Here is a 24,337-nt window from a genome sequence, read left to right as displayed (position 1 = left end):
AACTGTTGTCCTTAATTCTGTAGAGTGTGTAGGTGACGGTTTGTGTCCACCCTCTATTGAGATGAAATTGTGATTTAAGTTAGAAATGACAATGAAAACACTTTCTCCAGGTGTTTTTTAGTAGTCTTTTTGGCCCCACCAATCCTAGCATAATCTCTCCAACCCTGTCTCCTTGTGGACAATGTGCCAGGGCCAAGGGAGACCGTGCTGCCGTGTGCCTGTTGTGAGGCCCCTGCAGTGAGTGCAAACTGGTGGAGAGGTGGGAGGCGGCAGAGGGGGAATCAGTCCTGAATTCCCTGAACAACAGTCATGAACCAGAAGTCCTCTCCCACACTAGGACAGTTCTCCCTCCTGTCCACGTACTGCACTGTGGTATTTAGATCTGCAAGAAAACTCATCTTTCCGAAGTTAGAGTTACTTTTAAAATGGCTTCTCTGGGGGAGTAAAGTGACTAAGTCTAGAAAGTTATGGTAAGTGTGTAGTTTTTACTGAATACTGAAAGAATAAATGATCAAAATTGACAAAGACTGCAGCCTCATTGAACACATCTTATATAGCTTTGTGTGACTGGACCAAGTCTAAACCATTGTCATCAACATGCTTTTAGAGTAAATATAAACCTAGAATTTAATGTAGTCTTTTAAAAACACAAAATCGGAGTAAATTACATCACAGGCTGTAAGTGTCAATAGTAGGTAAAGGAACTGAGGTCAACAGTATAGTTTTGTATTCTTGTACTGTACTTTATAGCCTTTTCCCATATAGTACAGTGTTAATTCCAAATTGTTGCAAATAATAGCTGTTCATGGAATACAGATTATGTGCCCTAGTTATTCAGTCAATTACAGATAGGAAAACTTGTGTGATGTGAGAAATACTTGTATTAAAAGAAGATGTCCATATTTGTGAAAATCTTTTTTCCTTTTTATTACTGTGGGGTGCTACATTGGGATTGAAAATGACAGTGAGTAGGAGTGAACATCTGAGAAATCTAAAATTTAATGCTATTAGGTTAATATTTGTGGAAGTGAAAGCATTAGTCGCTCAGTCGTGTCCCACTCTGCAACCCCATGGACTGTAGTCCACCAGGCTCCTCTGTCCATGGAATTCTCCAGGCAAGAATACTGAAATGGGTAGCCATTCCCTTTTCCAGGCAATCTTCCTGACCCAGGGATCAAATCCAGGTCTCCTGCATTGCAGGTAGATTCTTTATCATCTGAGCCCGCAGGGCAGCAATTAATAGTGATTTTTAAGTAATCTTATAATCATGTTGGTTGAAGACCCAGAGCTCTTATTTATTGATACTATAGCATTCACATTTATTTTCATAAGTAATTCATAGTATCTTTACTCATTCAAAAGCTGATCCCATTAAGTGAATCAACAAAGGATAATTTGTTATTGGACAAAATGTTTGAACATTAGCAAGTTTTTCCCTTTCAAGAGTAATAGTGCATTGTAGCCATTGTTTCTGAAAGAATAACTTATGTAAGAGTATCTGTCAAAATGCTTATTGATTAACTCAATATTCTCACCTTTCAGTTTTTAATGATGGCAGTTCCAGGGAACTAATGAACCTTACTGGAACAATTCCTGTGCCTTATAGAGGTAAATGTCTTATGTGATTTATTTTTCTAGCATAGATGCATTTTAATTCATACTTAGTTGCCAAAGAATTGTAAGTAAATTAAGCTTGCTTTCTCATGACTTTCATGATAATATAGAAACTTTAACTTCTAATTGAAGTTCATTTGGCAGCAGCACCTAATATTTTCAGCTTCCTTACAAAGCTTCCTTCCACCACCACCTTCCTTACAAAGATATATCAACAAGTAAGTACCTAGAAGCACTGGGAGAGTTTTGTTTCAGAGAATCTTAGAACTAGAAAGGAATCTTGGCTGCCTCCTAGTTCAGTCTCCCGTCCTATTCAAACTTATCTGACAATGGGAAGCTGTGTAATGTAGTGACTAAGATAAAGGCTTTACAGTCAGGGCAGAGTAGGGTTTTAGTTCTCGCTTTGTAATCAATTAGCTTTGTGGTGCGTGCTTAGTCACTTCAGTCGTGTCCGACTCTGACCCCATGGACCATGGCCCACCAGGCTCCTCTGTCCGTGGGATTCTCCAGGCAAGAATACTGGTGTGGGTTGCCATTTCCTTCTCCAGTGACAAAGTATGAAGTGAGTGAAGTCACTCAGTCGTGTCCGACTCTGCGACCCCATGGACTGTAGCCTACCAGGCTCCTCCGTCCACGGGATTTTCCAGGCAAGAATACTGGAGTGGGTTGCTGTTTCCTTCTCCAAGCTTTGTGGTAGTGGGCATCTATAGCATTTGTATAATGGTCCTAACTCAAGGAATAATTAATTTGTAATAACATATATTGTAAAGGATTTAGCTCAGAGACTGGTATATAATAAAGAGGTACCAAAATTAGCTATTATCTATGGTTGTAATGCTGATGAAGGATAATTACATCTCTTAGCCAGTCAGCCACCCTCTGGTGGAATACTTAAAGCGATAATGGAGCATTCAGCTTCATAAGCAGCTGTTCTGTTTTTGTTGGTTAATTGTTTCTTGTGACTGGCTAAGGCCTGTGTCTCTGTAACCTACCCACTGATCTTTTTTTTTTTTTTTTTTCCACTGATCGTATATAGTACCTGCTATGCGTAGGGGTTAAGGGCTAGGGATACAAAGGTGAATAAAAGATGTATCTGGAAGAGCATACAGAAATAGAGGAAATGGGGAATAAATAGATATTTATACTATTCTATACCTGCTATAGAATAATAAAGTATGTGCTGTGAGATTATAGAGGAGAACAGGAACATATAGGAAGGTCATCCAAGAAATGATGTTCAAACTTATTATTAAGGGATGAGTCAACCATTCAGAGGGAGAAAACACTTGCGCATCAGCATTTCATAGAGCAAGTATGAGTGAAATGCAGAATGGCTGACTTTGCCTTTACCCCAGGAAGTAAGCTCTGATATGAGTGAATAGGTATAAGTGAAAGTAGGAGGCAGAAAACTCTTGTAGACATAATTAAAAGCATTATTTTTTTTCCAGTTTTATTGAGATGTAATTGATAATAGCATTGATAAGTTTAAAGTATACAGTGTAATGATTTGATTTCATACATCAAGAAATGATTACCACAGTAAGATTAGTGAACATCCATCATCCCTTATGGATACAATTAGAGAAATAGAAAAAAAATATTTTTCCTTTGTGATGTGTACTCTCTTAACTTTCATATACAACAAAAGCAGTGTTCATGGCATTTATCATGTGGTACATTACTTTCTTAGTACTTATTTTATAATCTGGAAGTTTGTACCTTTTGATACCTTACTATAATTCACCCTTCCCCCCAGCCGTCACCTCTGATAACCACAAATCTGATCTCTTTTTCTATGTTTGCTTATTTGTGCGTGTTTGAAGGATAATTCACCTCTAACACTGTGTTTTTGTTACACAGCATAGTGATTTGATATTTCTATGCATTTCAAAGTGATCATCATGATAAGTCTAGTTACCATCTGTCACCATACAAATCATTACATAATTATTGACTTTCCCTTAACTATACATTTCATACCTGTGATTCATTTATTCTGCAGCTGAAAGTTTGAGCCTCTTGATCTCCTTCACTTCCTTCTCTCCCCACACCTTTCTCCCCTCTGGCAGCTGCCTGTTTGTTTTTTGAATCTATGAATCTGTTTCTGTTTAGTTTTATTCATTTGTTTTGTCTTTTCAATTCCACTTGTAAGTGAAATCATACTTTATTTGTCTTTCTCTGTTTGACTTATTTCAGTTAACATAATACCCTCTGGGCCCATCCATGTTGTCACAAGTGACAAGATTCCGTTCTTTTTTTATGGCTCAGTACTACTTCACTGTGTATCTGTATACCACATCTTTATCCATTCACCTATCAGTAGGTACTTAGGGTGCTTCCATATCTTGGCTATTGTAACTAATGTTGCAGCTTTCCAAATTAGTATTTTAACTTTATTCAGATAAATACTCAGAAGTAGAATTGCCAAATCGTATTTTGTTCTGTTTTTCATTTTTAAGGAATCTCTATACTGTTTTCCACAGTGGCTGCACCAGTTTATATTCCCACCAACAGTGCACAAGGGTTCCCTTTTTTATGTACATTTTATCTAAACTAAACCTCTGTTCCCTCACCATTTTTTTACATGGCACAGTTCTTAAGCCTGAGTAATTCTGGAGAAAGCATTATTTTCTGGAGAAAGCAAAGAATTCTGGGTGGTGGAAATAAAGTTACGTTTTGTGTATTAAGATGTATCCTTTGTGTGTGTGGGGGGGGTTCATTGTAGAAGTACTTTTGAGTAAAAAAATAAATCCAAAGTCCCATCACTGATTTTTTTTTTTTTTTTTTTTTTCCATCACTGATTTTTTTCTAGTGAAATGTATGTATATATACTTTGATGAAGTAGCACTGTTTCTCAGAAGGGGACATGTGTCTGAATTGCTAGGTGATTCAGATGCTTGCTTGGGAAATTGGGCTTTGAGCTTAGTAACAAAAGTCTTTGATTTATGTTCAGTATATTAACTCTATTGGATCCTTTGAAACACTGTTCATTTCGATTACATGTAGGCAAATTTCTCAGCTGAGAGAGATTCTATTTCATAAAGAGAAGGAGATGACATCATTGATTCTGAAACCACCTCTGAAAAGCCATTCATTGGTCAGGCTGTGACCAAACAGTCAGCATCTGTTTGACATTTGGGTTAGATCTTACACAGTCTTGACTTTTGGCACGGGAGTTTCAAGTCCAGTGTATATCCCTTTCTGGTAGAACGCCATTATCTCCAGTCTTCCCAGGAAATTTTAGTAACTGAAGTGACAGAAGTCAAATAATAAAAGAATGACTTGAACCAAAAGATAATTTGTGAATAATGTGTTTACAGCAGTAAGCTCACACTGGTAGAGTAGTGATCAGTTAACTCCTTAATCCTGCTCTTGTATTTTACAAACTGAAAATTTGAGAAGGTGATCTTAAACAGACTTTGAAACATAAAATATTTGTTGTGATTTTTTTTTTTTAAGTGTTGCTTAGTTGTTACTCTTTCTTGCTTACCTACTAAACCACTATTGAAAAATAATAAAAATAGAGTAACTGAAGTTTCTCTTTCTCTCTCAGGTAATACATACAATATTCCAATCTGCCTGTGGCTGCTGGACACATATCCGTATAATCCCCCTATCTGTTTCGTTAAGCCTACTAGCTCAATGACTATTAAAACGGGAAAGCATGTGGATGCTAATGGGAAGATATATCTTCCTTATCTACATGAATGGAAGCACGTAAGTATTAATGGTATTCTGTGAGTTTGTTGTATTATATATTTTGTTCACTAGCATCTACTTTATGTTAACACTCAAGGAGTATTAAAGGAGGATAAATTCATGTAAGATCACTAATCACTGAGCTGGGTAATTGAAAAAGGCTTTTGAAAGAAACATGTATTTTTATAGAGCTTGGTAGTTTACAGAATACGTGCAGTCACTGTTTTGTTTGCTTGAGTTGAACCTTTAAGAATAGATAGAATTCACATGTGGGGAATACACTTGAAAAAGTAGTATTCTTTGACATATATTTGTGAAACTGTTCAAATCTCATTACTCAAAGTGTTCCAATCAGGAAGTAATAGGAATAAACTTTTGATGGCTTAGCTCTGACAATTTCTATCCAAAATATTGCTGGAAAAGCCAAACAAAGTAGAACCAACATCTGTGGAACACTGCAGAACAGTGAGGCAGTTAGGACTTGAAGGGCCAAGATCCTATGAAGAAGGAAAGCGTAAAAAGATGAATCAACTTCTGTCAGTTTTCCCCAGGAGTATTGACTGATTGTTGGTGCAAAGTGAGACGCTGATAATCTGAGCAGAAGGCCTTAGCTAGAGGCAAAGAAGACTGCAAAGTTTCTAACAGTCTCCTAGAGCCCAAAAGAAAACATTTGTTCTGTCTGCTAGCTACCCAGTATTTTAGGAGCCAAGAATTTAGGAGAAAAGGAAGCTACAAAGAAGGGAGCCAGATATAATCTGAGTTTCCCCCTCAAGACATATGCTGAATTCCTAAATTTTAAAGACACAATGTTAAAAAAAGCTAAGCAGAGAGCCTCTGAAAAACACAGCCAACTTCTCAGCAGTCTTAGGTTGTAGAAGAAGTAGGAGTTCGAAACCTTATCAAGGAGGATGGGTAGAAGTAAATGCCCTAGATTCTCAGTTGGCATGCTGGAGGAACACACCCTGTGAGTGAGAACTCAGGCAGAATGAGCCCTGTAAAACTCCAACCTTGAATCAGCTCAGCCCCTGCTTATATTAAGGTGATTTTCCACACTTACCTGCCAGCGATAAGATAGAGTGAACTTTGGTTGGGGGAAGATAGTATATAGAATCTGTGTAATTATTCAAACATTCATACATGTATGTGTCAAGCATACAATTTAAAATTATCAAGTACATCAAGAGATAGGGCATAGAGTGGGGGAAAAAGACACTAGAAGCAGGCACCACCCTCAGGTAACCCAGTTATCAGACAGAGACTTGAAAATGATTATGATTAATGTGTTCAAGGTGGAGAATTATGTTAGGTATATGATTATATTAAAAATGAACCAAATGGAAATCTTAGAACTGAAAAATAGAATAATAGAAATTTAAAAACTCAATAGGTGGGTTAGTAGCAGATTGCACTCAGCAGAAGAGAGAGTCACTGAACTGGCATATGAATACTTTATATTTTTAATGCTAGTGACCTAGAAGTAAACCTTACAAAAGATGTACACATCCATTACAGAGAAAGAAAGAGAACCTTATTCATGGATTGGAAGACTCAGTATTATATAGACTCTTCAGTTTATAGTATATCTACAAACTGAACTATTTCCTAAGAGAAGCTTTTGTTTCTTTGTGTATTTGTTTCTTAATTTTTTGAACTTGATAAGCTGAATCTAAAATTTATATGGAAATTCAAAAGATTAAGAATAGCCAAGAAGAATAAGGTGGAAAGGACTTGCCCTGTAGGCATCAAAATGTTTTTTAAAAAACTAGTAATTAAGATGGCTTGGAATTGTCAGAGAAGTATTCAGATGGATAGATGGAACATAATAAATAACCCAGAAAAAGATCCACTATGCAGGCATACGTTGGAGACATTGCAGACCTGATTCCAGACCATAGCAATAAAGCGAAATATTGCAATAAAATGAGTCACATGAATTGCATGGTTTCCCAATGCATATAAAAGTTAGGTTTACACTGTACTGTAGTCTGTTAAATGTGCAATAGTGTTAGGTCTAAAAAAAACAATGTTTATACCTTAATTTAAAAAAATATATTTATTGTATACTGTAACAAACTGTAATAGAATATGAGAAAGAATATGTATAATTGAATCACACAGGGGAAATTACAAGAACAATGTAAATCAAGTATACTTCAAGAAAATTTTTAAAAAATATTTTATTGTTAAAAAATGTTAACTATTATCTGACAACACAGGGTTGCCACAAACCTTCAATTTGTAAAAATTGCAATATCTGCAAAACACAGGAAAGCTAAGCACAGTAAGAAAAAAAAATTATGCCTAAGTATAAACACTTAATGTATAACAGTTATGGTATAGAAGATCAGTGGGAATAAGATTAAGAACTTCAGTAGTGGAGTTGGGACAGATTCCTATTTGTATCGTATACAAAAATTTACATATATATATATATATATAGTATATAAAACTTAATATAGGAGACTACCTTAAGGTCATGATCTTGTAATAGGTGAGGTTTTTTTTAAGAAGATGCAAAACTTTTACTGTAAAAGAAAAAAGACTAAATTTTAAGAAAGAAAAAAGACTAAATTGAGCTTATGCAAATTAAGAACTTCTGTTCATTAAACACACATTAAAAGGTGTGAAAAGATTAACCATAATCTGAAAGAATATACTCATCACCTACAGTATAATATCCAGAACATAAAAATAACTTTGGGGAATCATAAAAAGAAGCCCAATAGAAAAATAGATGAAACTCTTGGATAAGTATTTCACAAAAAATCTTAATGGCCGATAAATATATGGAAAGATTTTAATCCTGCTAATGGAGAGGGAAATATATAATAATTTAAAATTCATGAGATGCCATTACATGTCCATTACATTTTCACTCCTGGTTGACCGTACCAAGAGTTAGAGAGAATGTGGAACAAAGGGAACTCTTAGACATTGCTGATGGAGGTTTACACAGCTACTCGGAATTAGTTTGGCATTAATTACCTAGTAAAGTTGTAAGTGCCCGTGCCCTATGTCCTCGCAGTTCTACTCCTTGGTTCTACTTCACACTGGAGCAGGGTTTCTCAACCTTAGTGCTGTTGGCATTGTGGGTTGGGGGTTGGATAATTCTTTACTGTAGAAAGGCTGTCCTGTTCATTACAGGATATAGAATCCCTGCCCTTTATCCACAAGATGCCAGTAGATGGCACATGCCACACACAGTTGTGACAACTATAAATGTCTCTAGACGTTTCTAAATATTCACTAGGAGGCTAAAATAGCACCCCCAGTTGAAAACCACTGCCCAAGAGTAAACCTTGCACATGTATACTAGGAAACATAGCAAGAATGTTCATGACAACATAAATAATCAATCCACGGGACTGTTAGCAGTATAGAAGCATGAATAAAGAAGTTGTATATTCACTCAGTAGAATACCATACAGCCATCAAAATGAATTTATAATTATATTCTTGAACAAGAATGTATATTAAAAACATTGCTGAAATAAGTCTGAATAGAATACACTTTGATTTAATTCAATGAAGTTCAGAAATAGGAAAAATTAAACATACTGTTTAGAGAATTGTTTATGAGATATAGTATGTTTAAAGAAAGGAATGATCATCCACTAAGTCAGAGAAGTGGGTAACTCTAAACAGATGGGGATGCAGTTCGGAACTTCTAAGTTACTGTCAATCTTCTTAAATTGGGTGATGGCTACAAAAATAGTTCCTTTATGGTTACTCTGTAAAGTTACATTTGTTTTATACATTTATCTATCTATGTATGATATATTCCACAGATCTAATAAGACATAATGGTAGCTAATTTTGGCGTGGTATTCAAGGTTATATCATGGAAGATCCTGATTTTTAGCTACAGATTTTGTCCTTTAGTAAGCAGTTGGGAGTCATTTTAGATGTTTGAACAAGAGTAGGGTATTAAATGCAGTGATTATCGGGTATAATATCTGAAGTATACTAGATAAATACATTAATTAGCTTTCTGACTAAAAAATCACTAGCTGCTCTAAAACATTCTAGAGACTTAACACTAGAAATTTCTTACCCACATAATAGCCCACTGGGAGTCTTCCTTGCCGGCAGGCAGCTTTCCTTCACTAGAGCTTCAGGCACCAGGCTCTTTCCAGTTTGTGGTGCCACCATCTGCCAGGGCTTCAGAGTCCTCTGCGTCAAGGAAGACAAGCAAAGAGGGACTAGTGGAGGACTGCGTTCCTTATGCATCTTGGCTTGGAAGTTAAATCTCTTCTGCTTATGGTCCCTTAGTAAAATCTAGTTGCAAGAGAGACTGGAAAATGTAGTTACTGCATAAGCAACTGACTCTCAGCAACAACTCTGTATTAGGTGTGGGGAGCATGAACTTCTATAGAAAATCCTCTCAATCATAGCAAATAAGGAAAACTGGAAGCCACACAGAAGGCCATTGCAGTAATCTAGCATGATGCAGAAGATGAGTGAGGGCTGCTGTCATTTATCTTGATCTTACCAATTAAATTGCTTATTAATTTTAATTCTGAACATATATACTGCTTGGAATGTAAAATTAACATTTTTATTGCTTTCTGGAAAAGCAAACAAAAGAGATAGGGAAGGAAGCAGTTTTGCTCTTAACCGGGGTTTTCAACAGGGAAGCAGTTTTATAAAGATATGTTTTAGTTGACCTTTAGGCATTTGAGCTAAAATAAATTAATATTCTTGCTATTTTTTTTGGTATCCTTCCCATATTATTCTGAATTAGTAATTTGTCATTCTGAAATATTAATGTCCTATCACTTTATAATAGGCCTGGAATTCATTTTCCTTCCTTCAAAAACTAACATGAAAGGAATGGTATGATAAAGAATTAAAGTAAAATTTGTCTTGACAAAATGATGGTTATGAGATTGTATAAATGAAGTACTTATTCATACTACATGAGTGAGCCTTTGAAAATAATATGCTAAGTGAAAAAAGCCAGACACGTATTATATTATTCCATTTACATGAAATGTTCAGAGTAGGCAATCCATTGACAAAATAGATTAGTGGTTACTAGGGGCTGGAGGGAGGGGGAAATTGCAAAGGATCACTAATAGATACAGATTTCTTTTGAGGATGATGGCAGTGTTCTGAATTAGATAGTGATGATGGGGGGCAAATCCCACTGAACTGTATACCTTTAGATGGTAAATTTTATGCTATATCTCAGTTTTTAAGTTGCATGATTTTAAAATCACTTTATGAGTGAGTTTGGGAGTTTTCTTGGACTAAAGATAAGAGATTAAATTTTGTGGTTCCCAATAGCAGCCCCCACACACCAGCCATGACCTCCAGCCCCTTCTCTTCAGTGCTGCACAGATGCTTTGCATGCTTGCTCCCAGCCTCAGCCTGTCAGTTCATAGACATACATGAGAAAGATACGGGAGTAGTGAGAATCACTAAGTTTTCATAAGAGCGTTTCTGAAATGTTGTCTATTGTCATCGACCATACTTTGGGATAGAAGTAAACAAAATGGTGCTTAGGAAAGTTGAAAACAGCTAGTAAATTCTTCTGTCAGGAGAAGGGAAGGTATGAAGACGGTTAGCAGATCAAGATCATTGAGTAACCCTTCAGAACTTGATGAACTCATGAATAAAGTATATGAGATGAGCTACACACAAAATATAGTAATGGGTGGAAACGGGATCATCAGATAAGTCAGTATGAACAACTTTGCCTAGCATAGTTTGTCTTAAGTTAGTGATCAGTTAGATATTTGAGAAAAAAATTTAGCAGCCTTTATGGGATACAGCACTCTCTTTGAAACTGATATTAGAAGGAAAGATCCTTTAACAATTTGTATCTTTTGTACAACAATCTAGTAATTTCTAAAATGGAGTCTACCTATAATTTAAGAAATTACAGTACTATCTTTAATAAAAATTAGTTAAGGAACATGTGTTTTCAAGGTAACATTGTTATCTTTTTAAAGGCCTTAAATAATATTTGTGACTAGTGCTTACATCTGTCCCTAAATTTGTACCAGAATCCTTAATTTGTCCTCTGGAAATACAATAAATTTTGGTTAGCTGTATGGAGTCCCATGAAGAACGATACTATCTGAATTTTTGCAGTATGGTGCTTTCGCTAGTGCTGGTTTTCTATACATGAAACAGCAGCCTTGCTACACATAAATAATAAGAAATCACATAGCTCTGTTAATTAAATGTAATTTTCACGTTTGGAGTCCTACAAAGAAAATTGTGGAGCTAAGTTGAAAACAGATAAGAACTGGCCAGACATTTCCTGTTTACCAAAGATTAAATCTGTAACTGCCTTAAATTTGTTTTCCATTTTTAGCCACAGTCAGACTTGTTGGGGCTTATTCAAGTCATGATTGTGGTGTTTGGAGATGAACCTCCTGTCTTCTCTCGTCCTACTGTTTCAGCATCCTATCCACCATACCAGGCAACAGGGCCACCAAATAGTAAGTAGAATTGAGATTTGGTTTTTAAACTCGTATAAACAAAAGAAAACAGAAAATCTTATAAAATAATTTTTTTTAATGACTTCCCTTTGCTTTTTAGCTTATCAAGTTAGTGGATTTTTTGGAGGTATTCTGAGGCCCCACATCTGCATGTACAGATTCCCAACAAAGACTGGCATTTGGGCTTTCGTTTGTGGGTAGAAATCTTAACTATGGATGTGCTGGATTCCAAAATGGAGGAGAAAGAATGCTGGAATAGAGCTGGAATTTTTTTTAAAATTATGCATGCCATGGAATAGCTTTATTTGATCAATTTGGAGGCAGATAAAACCTGAAAGGCAATCTGACCTCTCCTTTTCTTTGCAACTCCAGGATCAGCGTTGTAGATAATAATCAATTACAAAATCAACTATATCATTCATGTTCAGCTATTCTGGGTATACACAATGACCTAGCTCTCAGCTTTCTTCTCTTGAGTACAGCCAATTCATTTTACTTTGAGTCCAGGGGGTGGGGCATGGAGTCAGTATCAATTCTCCCCTAATTGGTGTACATTATCTCTATTATTTCTGGATTTGTTTTTTCTTTTAATAATTCTTACTGATACTTTAAAATCACCATAGATAATTGAGAGTTGGTTGTACTTGTTTTGACTTTACTAAACCTGTTTATTGTGTTTTGAGCTGTGGTTTGTTTTTTTTTTAACAGATTTTGTTTAATATTATAATTAACCAAATTTATTTATCTTATAAGTTAGATTACATGAACTTTCATTTTCCTTCTGCTGAAAATTATCCTCTTCCTCTTTTATTCATTCTATCTTGAGTAACATCTTGACTCACAAGCTGAATGGAAATCTAACAGAATTTCCTGAATCATTTTCCTTCCCTACTTTCCCAGAAAAGGTTTGGTTGTAGCATTTTGTGGCTCTTTTAATAAAGTAGATTCTAGGGATTCTTTTGGTCCAGAAATTTGTTTTCATCTTAATAAATTCTGTGGACACAAGATTAATCTTGCCCATCTAAGTTTGAAATGCCAAATATTTGCTAGCTCATCATTCATATTTATTTGCTCAAATAACACAGCCAGTGACCACTTACAATAAAGGTAAGAAAGTTAGTCTCCTAAGCAGCATATTTTTCCTAAAGTTCTTCTAGTTTTATATTAACATGGGAAGTGCAGCGTTCTCGAAAGAGATCTCACCAAACAGATTACTGTTACAATTCCATTTTGTACTCACTACTTGTAAATCACTAAACAGTCTAGAGCTAATATATATAAATTACTAGAAGAGACCAACTTACTGTCTACCCAATACTTTTTTTTCAATACTTTATATACATTTAAACAATATTCTTTATTATTAGGTATGACTACAAAGAAATGAAGGTCTGAATTCTGTCCTACATATACACATCAAGGAATAGCCCACAAATTTTGATCCATACTTAAACAAATATGATCTTCTAGTTGAAAAATTATGTACTTTTATTATTATCATCGTTATCTTTAAATATTTTTGATCTTTGGTTTTAGGATGACTTTGGAGTTAGGTAGAAGTCACACCAAAAAAGTGTGCTGTGGCCAAACCTCATTTTTTGACAGTAATAGTCAACACTTAATCAGTGGTAACTGTGAGACACAGATAAACACTTCATATTCTTATTTAATCCTTATATATGTTATGCTTATTTGTATTCCATTTTATTCTAGCTCTGAAATTATTTCACCTCATTATCTGCTTCGTTATCAGTCTTGGACTCAGATAACTTTTGTTGTTTCCCAAAATCAAAATTTAAAGAGTTTGGTCAAATTACTAGCTTTGCAGAACCTTAGTAAAGGAAAATTACTTATAATTATGAGAAAATTGCTTATAATGGTGAAATGTCACTTATATGTGTGCGAGAGAAACTAACATGGGGAGAGAAACTAGTAAGTGACTGTACATGTTGCTGATACCTAATAGTGGCTGGCCTCATCTTTTGATGTTCATAAAGATCAACCGTGTTTTGACCCAGGAAGAAGAAATGTTTTATGAGACTTAGCAGTTGTGACATTTTGGAAAGTGTTTTCCCTTTCTGAAATAGCATTAAACATCATCCTTAGCTTCATTTTTCTTAAGAAAAAATTTACTTATGATACCTATAGATATATCTTAACAGGAAGACTATGAACACTGATACTTGGGGATGTAAGCTCATTCAACTCTGATAAAGACTTTTAAGGCCTGTAGTCAGAGCCCAGCAAGCTTCTGCCATCTTCTTGCATTATGTCCTCCAAAAATTTATTTCTCAAAGGTTCTGCCTCTCTTCAAGCCTTTGTATACTATTCATCTGTTCTATCACTCTTGTTTACCACCACATCCTGTGTTGAAATTAGCTACCTCCTGTACGATCCCATCGGAGAAGGCAATGGCACCCCACTCCAGTACTCTTGCCTGGAAAATCCCATGGATGGAGGAGCCTGGTGGGTTGCAGTCCATGGGGTCGCTAAGAGTTGGACACGACTGAGCTACTTCCCTTTCACTTTTCACTTTCTTGAATTAGAGAGGGAAATGGCATCCCACTCCAGTGTTCTTGCCTGGAGAATCCCAGGGATGGGGGCGCCTGGTGGGCTGCCATCTGTGGGGTCGCACAGAGTCAGACACGACTGAAGCGACTTAGCAGCAGCAGTACGATCCCATATACAACACTCTGTACTCATCCTGTCATAACACTTGCCCCTCTGTATTGATACTCCTTTGTTTATCTCCTCATAAGACTATAAGCAGCTTGAGGCTAGGAAGTCTTTTTTTTTCCAATCTGGTACCTTTCATAGGAAGGCACTAAAATATTTATTGATTGAATTAATAGCTAATTCATCATTATATTCAGTGAAAAAAATTTCACTGAGGATAATTTGATTCTCAGACAATTCATTTCTAGTTAAGGCTGGAATTCTCTTTTTCTTCCTGTGTTGGTTAGCTTCTTGGCACCACTGACTAGCTTCTATATCATTAGTGTTCTCTTTAAAATATATATAAAACATTCTTTAGGCATGCTAGCTTTGAGCCCCTTAGTATTCCCCCTTAGTATTTCCAAGCTTTTGTTTGTTTGGTTTTAACTAATCTAGGTGAATATAAGTTCTGTGTAGGACTTCTTAATAGTAATCTGAAGTCCTTTAAAATCTTCTCTGAAGCCAACAAAACCAGCTGTGCTAATTGGTCAACATAATCTTGTAATAAATATCAAAAGATATCTTAGATATAATAAAGAGGTCACTTTGTAAGAAGCTGACCTTGGACCCCTTCCTCCAAATTCCAAACTGAATTGACTCCTGTCTCAGATTGTAGATTCCTTTAGGCTTGAAGAGCTAACCAGGTTGACCTGTTGGCCAGTTATTCCTTGTTGGGATTGTCGTGTGTGTTGTCATAACTCAGGTTTAATGCTTTTAGAATTATGTGATTTGAAGATATTTATTAGCTGTAGTAAAGAACTAATATGGATGGAGTGTTTTGTTGGCAAGATTTGAATTCTTTACCTGTATGAAATATTGCTGTGGTTTGATGGTGATGTAAGTCTTATTTAATAACCTGTATATCCAGGACTATGTGCATATTATTTTAAAATGTTAAAAATTATTTTTAGCTTCCTACATGCCAGGCATGCCAAGTGGGATTTCTGCATACCCATCTGGGTACCCTCCCAATCCCAGGTAATGAAAAAATATCTTTTGAATAATTGTTTTAGAAATTCTGTTAGATCTAGAATAAAATAATGGGTGCTAACTAGGGCATTGAAGTAAATTTGGTTGTAATTTAATGGAAGGTAAAGCTCAGTATATTGGTGAAATTTTATCATATGTACATAGTTGAACAGGAGTTTTTTCCGTTCTAAGGAAATGCAGCTCTATTCTATTTACGAGAGGAAAGGGGTGGGAAATGACGATGATCTTGGTTAGTTTTGGACCTTGAAATCCTTGCTTCTTTCCTTTTGAGAACTCTGTATATCCGTTGTAAATAGCTGAAAGATTAATGGAATACTAATTATGATTTCAGCCATGGAGAAAAAATGTTTTAATATCCTTTTAAAAAACTGACCTTTTCTGTAAACTATAGGGAATGAATTAATAGTTCATATGATGGGGTCACTCTTGTCCACATGATATTTACTTATTCAGTTCATAGACTATTCAGTTTTTTGCCAACCTTTATTATCCATATGATAATACTATAGAAGTAAATTAATAATAAAATCAGTCTGTGAATAATACATGTGAGAAAAATCAGTAAGAAATAATTATTAAATGTGTGCCTGTTTCAGTGGTAATCTAGGAGTAGTTTCCACTCCTTGGGGTTAACTTAGAATCCAAGGTGGTCTTGGGACTGGCTTAGAATGCAAGACAGGCCTGTACTTGGTGCCCAGATGAAATATACAGCTACTCAAAATTAATAAGAATTAACAAAATTTTAACCCTCAATTCTTAGCTTCAAAAAACCCTCACAAATAAATGCAGCCAAATTTCCTCAACACCTGCCATAAATAAACATATGTATGTACATATATAATATGCTGACTCTTATAAGTTAAATTTAGCAAGGGTATTTATTTGGGGGCCTTTCTTAGTTTCAGGGACTAGCTTAATAAGGTAGTAAATATTCTTTTACATTTAGATGAGTAAGCAGAGACTAGATGAACATCCATCAGAGACAAGAGAGACAGATTCCTATGGTTGTTATATACAGTAACAGGTTATCAGTTTTAGATTTCTTAAGGCTGTTAATTTTCTGATTAAGTTACAGAAATGGAATTCTGTCTGAAGCCTTAAAATTATAAGCCTTTATAATCAACAGTTGCTAGTAAACTAGAATGAACTTTGGGTACATAGGGAATGATTATTAGAAGCACAATAAGGAAATGGACTTCTGAACAATAAAGCCACTTCAAAAAAGACTCGTAGATAAAAATGAAGGCTGAAAATATTGACAGAAATGTGAATCATATTCATTTAATCTTATATAACCTTCAATGTATCTTTTGTAAGGTTATTTGTAAGAAGTTGCTTTTTGAGGCATCTATTTTTCAGAGATTTAATGGGGTTGTGTGTGTGTGTGATGTAACTTTTAATCTCATGACATGCTGATGAGTTGTTAAAGGTAACTATATTCAAATTGCTATCTGTATCTTTCGGCCTATGAAAGGTCTTGGCAGAAGAGCCTGAGAACCTCTTTCCCTTCTTCCTTTATCCTAAAGGAGAGTTAATAAGTCAGTGACTCAAGAATCTGTATTCTTAAAACAGTGAATATGAGATTATTTATTCTTGTTATAGAAAGTTGGACTAGATAATCTCTAAGGTCTCTTTCAAATTTTAAGATCTTTTGAAAGTTTTATTTAGCACCTGCAGCATGTATACAAGGAAATTAAAAAGTATGTCAAGAATAGTTTGAGTATGGGTATATATACTAGCAAGCATGTATTATTAGAAATAGTTTCTGATAGCAGAAAAGACAGGAAATGGTAAATGCGGGGATAAACTGAGCTTTAAAGGAGAGGCCACGTCTGACTGGAGGTGGGCGCTCAGAGGCGGCTTCGTAAATGAGGAAACTGATTTATGAGGATGACCTTAAGAAGAAAAGAAGGCGTTTAGAGGTGGAGGGAGCGGCAAACAGTAATAACATTTTACAGCTGAGAGGAAACTTATTAGTCATCAAGTTCAGCAACTCATTTTATGTAGTCATAGGTATGATATGAAAACCAAAAAAAAAAAAAAATCCCAGCAAAGATTAAGGAAACACCCTAATATGGCAGGAAAATACAGGATTATGAGTAGGAGAATTGAAAAGAATAAAGGTGCAACTTTCATGGAATATGAGTACTACATGCTAGGAAGTCAGAATGGAAAAGTTCTCACAAAATATCTGTTGCTTTCAGTTCTGATATTGTTGGATTGCCTTTAGAAAAACTCAGGTTGCTTTCTGCTACTGTGAAGGTGGCCCTCAAATAACCAGGGCCAAGGGGCTTCCCTCGCAGTTCAGTGGTTAAGACTCTGTGCTTCCACTGTAAGGGGCATAGTTGATTGGGGAACCAAGATCCTGCATGCTGTGGGCCAAGAAAAAGCAAACAGAAACCACGGCCAAGCAAGAGTATTTCATTAAATCTAGTGTCGTTAATGGAATTTCTGTAGAACTTCACTTAAATAGGCAACTGTAGCTCTAAAACTGGAAAGTCATGAGCTCGTAAAACAATGGAATATCCAGCTTAGCTTCCTGGGCTTCTTAAAGACACTGTAGAGTTCGGGCCATCACGGTGGTTAATGCTTTCTGTCCTTGTCTTTAGTGGTTACACAGGCTGTCCATACCCGCCTGGTGGTCAGTATCCGGCCACAACAAGTTCCCAGTACCCTTCCCAGCCTCCTGTGACCACTGTTGGTGAGTACCCTTCAAAACTGTGTTTCTGCTCAGAAGGAAATTCAGTCTCCTGTTGTGAAAAGTGCATTCCACGTTTCTCTTTATTGATAAGTTTGACATGTAACGTTGTGTAAGTTTGAGGAGTGCAGTGTGTTGTTTTGATAGGTTTATGTGTTACAGGGTGATTGCACTATGGCAGCACTAACTACATAATTACTGGGCACTGTTACATTCCGTGTCCATTACACAGCGCGTTAGGTCGCTGTGGTTCACTGCTGCTGCTCTTGCTGCTTAGTCACTCAGTCGTGTCTGACTCTTTTGTGACCCCTTGGACTGAAGCCCACCAGGCTCCTCTGGCCACGGGCTTTCCCAGACAAGAATACTCAGTGGGTTGCCATTTCCCTAGGGCATCTTCCCAACCCAGGGATTGAATCCACGTCTCCTGCATTGTCAGGCAGATTCTTTACCACTGAGCCACCAGGGAAACCCCTATGGTTTATTACTTGTTACAGATTTGTACCCTAAATACCATCAATTTTATCACCCTCCTCCCATTTCACATTTACATGTGAATTGTTAGAGTACTCTTTCTTTTTAGAGCTAAAACTCTTAATGGTCAGTGCCCTATATTCTAAATCTTAGAAGTGATTTATCATCATATAAATGAGCCTTCTACCAGAGCATAGAAATAAATTTGATTGATTCTTAATCACTTTTTCCTGCGTTTTTATTGGTGAACCTTGTATGTGTTGAACTATTAACAGATTCTTAGGTTTTCCAGCCTGGTTATATGTAAAGATAGATGTGCATTTTTAGGAGAAGAAAGCACCATTGGGAAATATGAGTGGGTCAGATAAGACCTGTTATTTCTGACCAGTAGTTCTTGCTTTTTTATGTTGCTTATTAGTAGAGTTACCTGAAATGTAATTTTCTTCAACTGAGAAAATGAAAGTGATACAGGAACTTCTGCAGACTCCCACCACCCTTCCTGACTATCTACCACCACCTGTACCACCGTATTTGCCTTTTCCCTGTTCTTACAGAGAGTGGGTCTTTCCCATTCTATAGTTTTCCTCTCTTTCTTTGCATTGTTCATTTAAGAAGGTCTTTTCATCTCTCTTTGCTATTCTTGAGAACTCTGCATTTAGTTAAATATTTTTCCCTTTCTCCCTTGCCTTTCACTTCTCTTCTTTCCTCAGCTATTTGTAAAGCCGCCTCAGATCGTCACTTTGCCTTCTTGCTTTTCTTTTTCTTTGGGATGATTTTGGTCACTGTCTCCTGTACAACAATGTTATGAATCTCCGTCCATAGTTTTTCAGGCACTCTCTGTCAGCTCTCTTTGGCACAGTGGTTGGGACACAGACTTGGATTACTGTCCAACATTAAACCATTAATGTTGAATGGTTGCCTTGGAAACAAACCAGGATCATTTTGTTGTTTTTGAGATTGCACTTAAGTACTGCATTTTGGACTCTTTTGTTGATCAGGAGGGCTATTCCATTTCTTCTAAGGGATTCTTTCCTACAGTGGTAGATATAATGGTCATCTAAATTAAATTCGCCAGTTCTCATCCATTTTAGTTCACTGATTCCTGTTACCTCTTGCCATCTCTGGCTTGACCACCTCCCATTTACCTTGATTCGTGGACCTAACATTCCAGGTTCCTACGCAGTATTATTCTTTACAGCTTTGGACTTTACTTTCACCACCAGACACATCCACAGCTGAGCGTTGTTTCCGCTTTGGCTCATCTGCTTCATTCTTTCATGGAGCTAATAATTGCCCTCTTCTCTACCCCAGCAGCATATTGGACACCTTCCAACTTGGGGGGCTCATCTTCTGGTGTTATATCTTTTTTGTCTTTTCATACCGTTCATGGGGTTCTCATGTCAAGACGCTTAAGTGGGCTGCCATGTCTTCCTCCAGTGGACCAGGTTTGTCAGAACTCTTGACTGTGACCCATCTGTCTTAGGTGGCCCTGCACAGCACGGCTCATAGTGTCAGTGAGTTATACAGGCCCCTTTGCCACAAGGCTGTGACCCTTGAAGCTATCACCTCCATGATGCCTACTTAATACTCTGATTTTGGCATCATCCTTGATTTTTCATCAGGAACCTGTTATTTTTCAAAATATATCTAGAATCTGATCATATCCAGTGCTGATCCGAGTCACCGTTCTCTCATCTGATTTACTTCAAAAGCCTTCTTCTGTCCTTAGCCCCTACATCTGTTTTTAGCATAACAGCTAGAATGATCCTATTAAAAGATAAATAAATGATATCACTTCTCTGCTCAAAACCTTCCAGGGTTTTCCTATTTCACTCAGAATTCATTCCACATTTCTGAGGCTTAGAAGGCCCTTTATGATCCTGCTTTCCTCCCCATTACTTCTGACCTCATCTCCTACTCATCTCCTCCTACTCGTGTTTTAGGATTTGTCCACTGCCTGTTTCTTTACAAGGAGTAGTCAGGCCTACCCTGACCAATCTGTTCTCACCATCACCCCGCACATGTATACAAACATGTGGAACATCTAGAAAGTTCATACAGGTTTTTCTGTAAAATGGGAAAATCCAAAGGAGCTTTTTGGCCAACCCAATAGATTCTTGTGAAGTTTACTTTTCTGTTACATTTTCTGATAGATTGTAACCATCCTGATATCTGTTGTAAATATCCCTCCCTCCCAGCAAAAGTGTTTTCTTCAGTTGTTTTTGTCATTGATACATTCTAATTGAGATTCTAGTGGCATTGGTTTTGTTTTTTAAAAATATTCTCATCTGTCTGTCTCATCCTTCTGTAATACAGGTCCTTTTTTTTTTACAGTGTAATTTTATTTATCTATTTTTGACTATGCTGGGTCTTCATTACTGTGTGCAGACTTTGTCTGGTTGTGGTGAGCGGGGGCTGCTCTTCGTTGTGGCACACTGGCTTCTCACTGCAGTGGCTTCTTGTGGAGTACAGTCTTCAGCACACGGGCTTCAGAAGTTGCAGCTCGCAGGCTCTAGAGCACAGGTGCAGTAGTTGTGACACCCTGGCTTAGTTGCTCTGCAGCATGTGGAATGTTCCTGGACCAGGGATCAAACCTGTATCCTCTGCATTGGCAGGCAGAGTCTTATCCCTTTAGCACCAGGGAAGTCCTACAATGTAATTTAAATGCTTGGGTTAGAAACCTGATGATGGGAGATCTTTAAACCAATAAGCAAAACGTACTAATTCTTGTTAAGTTCTCCATTTTGGCTCAGGCATCATCAATAAATTAATAGTGCTGTTTGTTAACCCTATATTTCTCATTGAGATGATGGTATCTGATTTGTAGAGAACCTCAGTTTCCAAAGATTTTTTATGTTAACCTATTTCAATGCAATAGGTATGAAGCATTTTATAGCTTAGAATAAATGACATCCATATAACAAGAAATAGGAATATGGGGAAAATGGTATATTTTGAATCAAATCTAATGTTTGTTTTTAGAACAAGTTATCAAAGCAATATTTTATTGTATTTCTAAGAGTACTTTCTTAGAAAGTCTGGAAACAAATTATCATTCTATGATTATATATAATATCCTTCATGTTGCTTTTCTATCCTTTGTTGCTTGTCTGCTTGATTTTTTTCATCATATTTTAGTAGTACATTGTGAAAAACACTCTTGAACTTCAAAATTGTCATAAAGGAAAGCAGAAACATTAAAGTATCATTTGAATATTAGAGTTCACGAGTAGTCAACATTTTCTCAGTCTGCCAGGGGTCATCAGGATTTGCACTATTATTTTTGTACTATTGAGGCATGAGAAAGAATTGATGTGTTCCTTTATCCTTTGTGGAACTTGGTAGTGTAAAGATTTTGATCTTACAATGTAAAGCACAGACTTGTTTCAAGGCATCGTTCGTTAACTCGTACCTTATCAGCGTGGGTGCCTGTGCAGTATTGAACAATGTTGAAGTAAAAGAACCACTTAAAAGGAATCGATAGAGATTACTTTTTTTTTTTTAAGGCAACCAACACTTTCATTTGCTTTTATTTTTTGCGACGTTATTCCCAGACTGTAAGTTTTGTTTCTCCGTTTCTTCTGGGATCTTTCTCTTCCGGGCAGCCTCCTCTCCTGGTTTAGGAGCAGTCTGTTCTTTCTCAGTTAGGAGCATCAGTGAGGCAGGAAGAGCTCAGGGACCGCCTGATCCCACTGTGAGCTCTGTAAGGCCTGGGGGCTGGGGGCTTTGTTCACCCGAATGTGCTCAGTGAGCAGAGAATCTACACCTAAGCCCTTCAGTTCAGCTGTACTCTTTGCATTTTTGAGCAGGTGCAGTAAAAATTCAGTATTCTGTCTGGGCCGTCGATCCTGCATCCAGCCCCAGTGTTTGGCCTGTGCACACCTACCAGCTCCACTATTGTGACGATGGAACGGCACACGTCGTTTCTGTAGAGTGACATCCTTCAGATACTTGGTGGCTTTTTGGATATGCACACCCTTAATGGCCTGGGCAGTTTCACCAGTGTTCTTAAACTGAACATGAAGATTTGAACTTCTTGGTTTGCTTGATTTTGTGGGGTTTTCTGGGTCAAGTGAATAGCACATCATTTTTAGAGGTCACCTTAGGCTGCTTACCAGAAAAGCGAGATTACGTTCTGTATGGCAGTCTCTTCTGAAATAATGCAAAAGACTGAGGATTGATGCAGATCTTGGGGCTTAAAACAGCTTTTTCTGACTCTATTCCATGTAGATTTTGAACACCATTTAAAAGAAAATTTGTTTTGTCATTTCATTTTATACTATACTTTTTTGTTACCTCTCAGACAGCTTCTGGCCTAACCTGACCTTTAAAAACTACATTCATGAGATTGATGCTCACTGAGGGCATTGACTAAGCAGTGACAGCAGCTGTTGAATAATGAAGAGCCTTTTGATGGTGCTTTTCTATCAGGTCTGGGCAACTGTAGTGATATTTTAATACATTTATATTATTTAATGAGGGAAAAATTATGATCTGTAACTTAAATTCTTCCTTGAAGTTCTTATAAGATCAGGTTTATTTTTTTGATGTCATCTTTGCACTTCACTATCAAAAACATTTTCTACTGGAAGATCAGTGGGAAAAGATGAGGAATTTGGATGGTTTTCCTGAGATTTTCTGCCCATTATTTATTAACAAAGCATCAGAAGGAAGGTGAACTTTCCTTGATATCTAAAAAAGATTAAAATTTTTAATTTGTTTTTTCAGATTCAAGTATATATTTCTTAAGACTGAAACATTTTTGTTAGGACTAGGCATATAACTTTTACCAGGTTGGCATTGCCAAAACTATAAGAGAACTTGAACTCTGATCTTAAAGGCTTAAAACTACTGAACCATCACCAAATTATAAAGAATAAGTTTAGGAGACAGCATTAGTATATGTTCTAATAGCAGATCCCAGAAAAAAGCAGAAGCAGGTATGAAGATGTGGTCATTTGTATGTTTCCAGGGCTGAAAAACAGGCACCTTGAAAAGCTTTGGTCCCCAGTAGGGAATTCCCATGGAGAAGGCCAGACTCTTTTGGATAGCAAAGAGTGGCATGATGTGGGACCAGTCACTTCCACCTTGATTCATGTTTAGCCCTCTCTGTCAGACTTCCGTGTCCTGGTGGTGCACTCAGGTGGCAGTCTAGGAGTGATGAAGTTGCTGGATATTACAGTCCAAATTAAGAAAGATTTAAGATTTATCAAGCAGATGGTCAGGAATGTTACTGAAGTGTGGTCCCATGCGGCACCCAGAAAAGTGTGGTGCCACTCAGAGGGACCTCCGCATGTTTTGCATGTACGTGTGAAGAAAGTCAGTCGACATACCGGCTCCTTTGTGAAGTTCATCAAACACAGGCATACATACACATGCCACATACCACCTTTTGTTTATCTACTCATCTGTTTTTTTAGTTGACATGAAATGAAAGTTGCCCAGTTGTGTCCAGCTCTTTGCGACCCCGTCCATGGAATTCTCCAGACCAGAATACTGGAGTGGGTAGACTTTCCCTTCTCCAGGGGATCTTCCCAACCCAGGGATTAAACCCAGGTCTCCTGCATTGCAGGCGGATTCTTTACCAGCTGAGCATTGCATTGCAGGCGGATTCTTTACTAGCTGAGCCACAAGGGAAGCCCTTGTTTTTTCAGTTGTTTGTTTATTAATTTGGTCATTTAGTGTATAATTACTGAGT

The 24,337-nt window shown here is 36.9% G+C and overlaps 1 protein-coding gene across 2 annotated transcripts in view; it reads left to right on the top strand.

The window, feature by feature from the left end:
* The window catches only part of TSG101 (tumor susceptibility 101), a 42,114-nt gene that overhangs the window by 5,658 nt on the left and 12,119 nt on the right, over nt 1–24,337 (top strand). The window contains exons 3-7 of one of the 2 annotated variants that reach the window (XM_043874829.1): nt 1,543–1,608; nt 5,168–5,331; nt 11,639–11,765; nt 15,392–15,458; nt 18,080–18,171. In XM_043874829.1, the coding sequence (XP_043730764.1) occupies nt 1,543–1,608; nt 5,168–5,331; nt 11,639–11,765; nt 15,392–15,458; nt 18,080–18,171 (516 nt within the window). The remainder of the gene's footprint in view (nt 1–1,542; nt 1,609–5,167; nt 5,332–11,638; nt 11,766–15,391; nt 15,459–18,079; nt 18,172–24,337) is intronic. The other variant, XM_043874837.1, reaches the window with a different exon arrangement.

This window comes from Cervus elaphus, chromosome 2, assembly GCF_910594005.1.
Source record: "Cervus elaphus chromosome 2, mCerEla1.1, whole genome shotgun sequence".
In the NCBI taxonomy this organism is placed as follows: Eukaryota; Metazoa; Chordata; class Mammalia; order Artiodactyla; family Cervidae; genus Cervus; species Cervus elaphus.
Note: the sequence above shows the minus strand (reverse complement) of the source record. Positions and strands in the feature narration are given on the sequence as shown.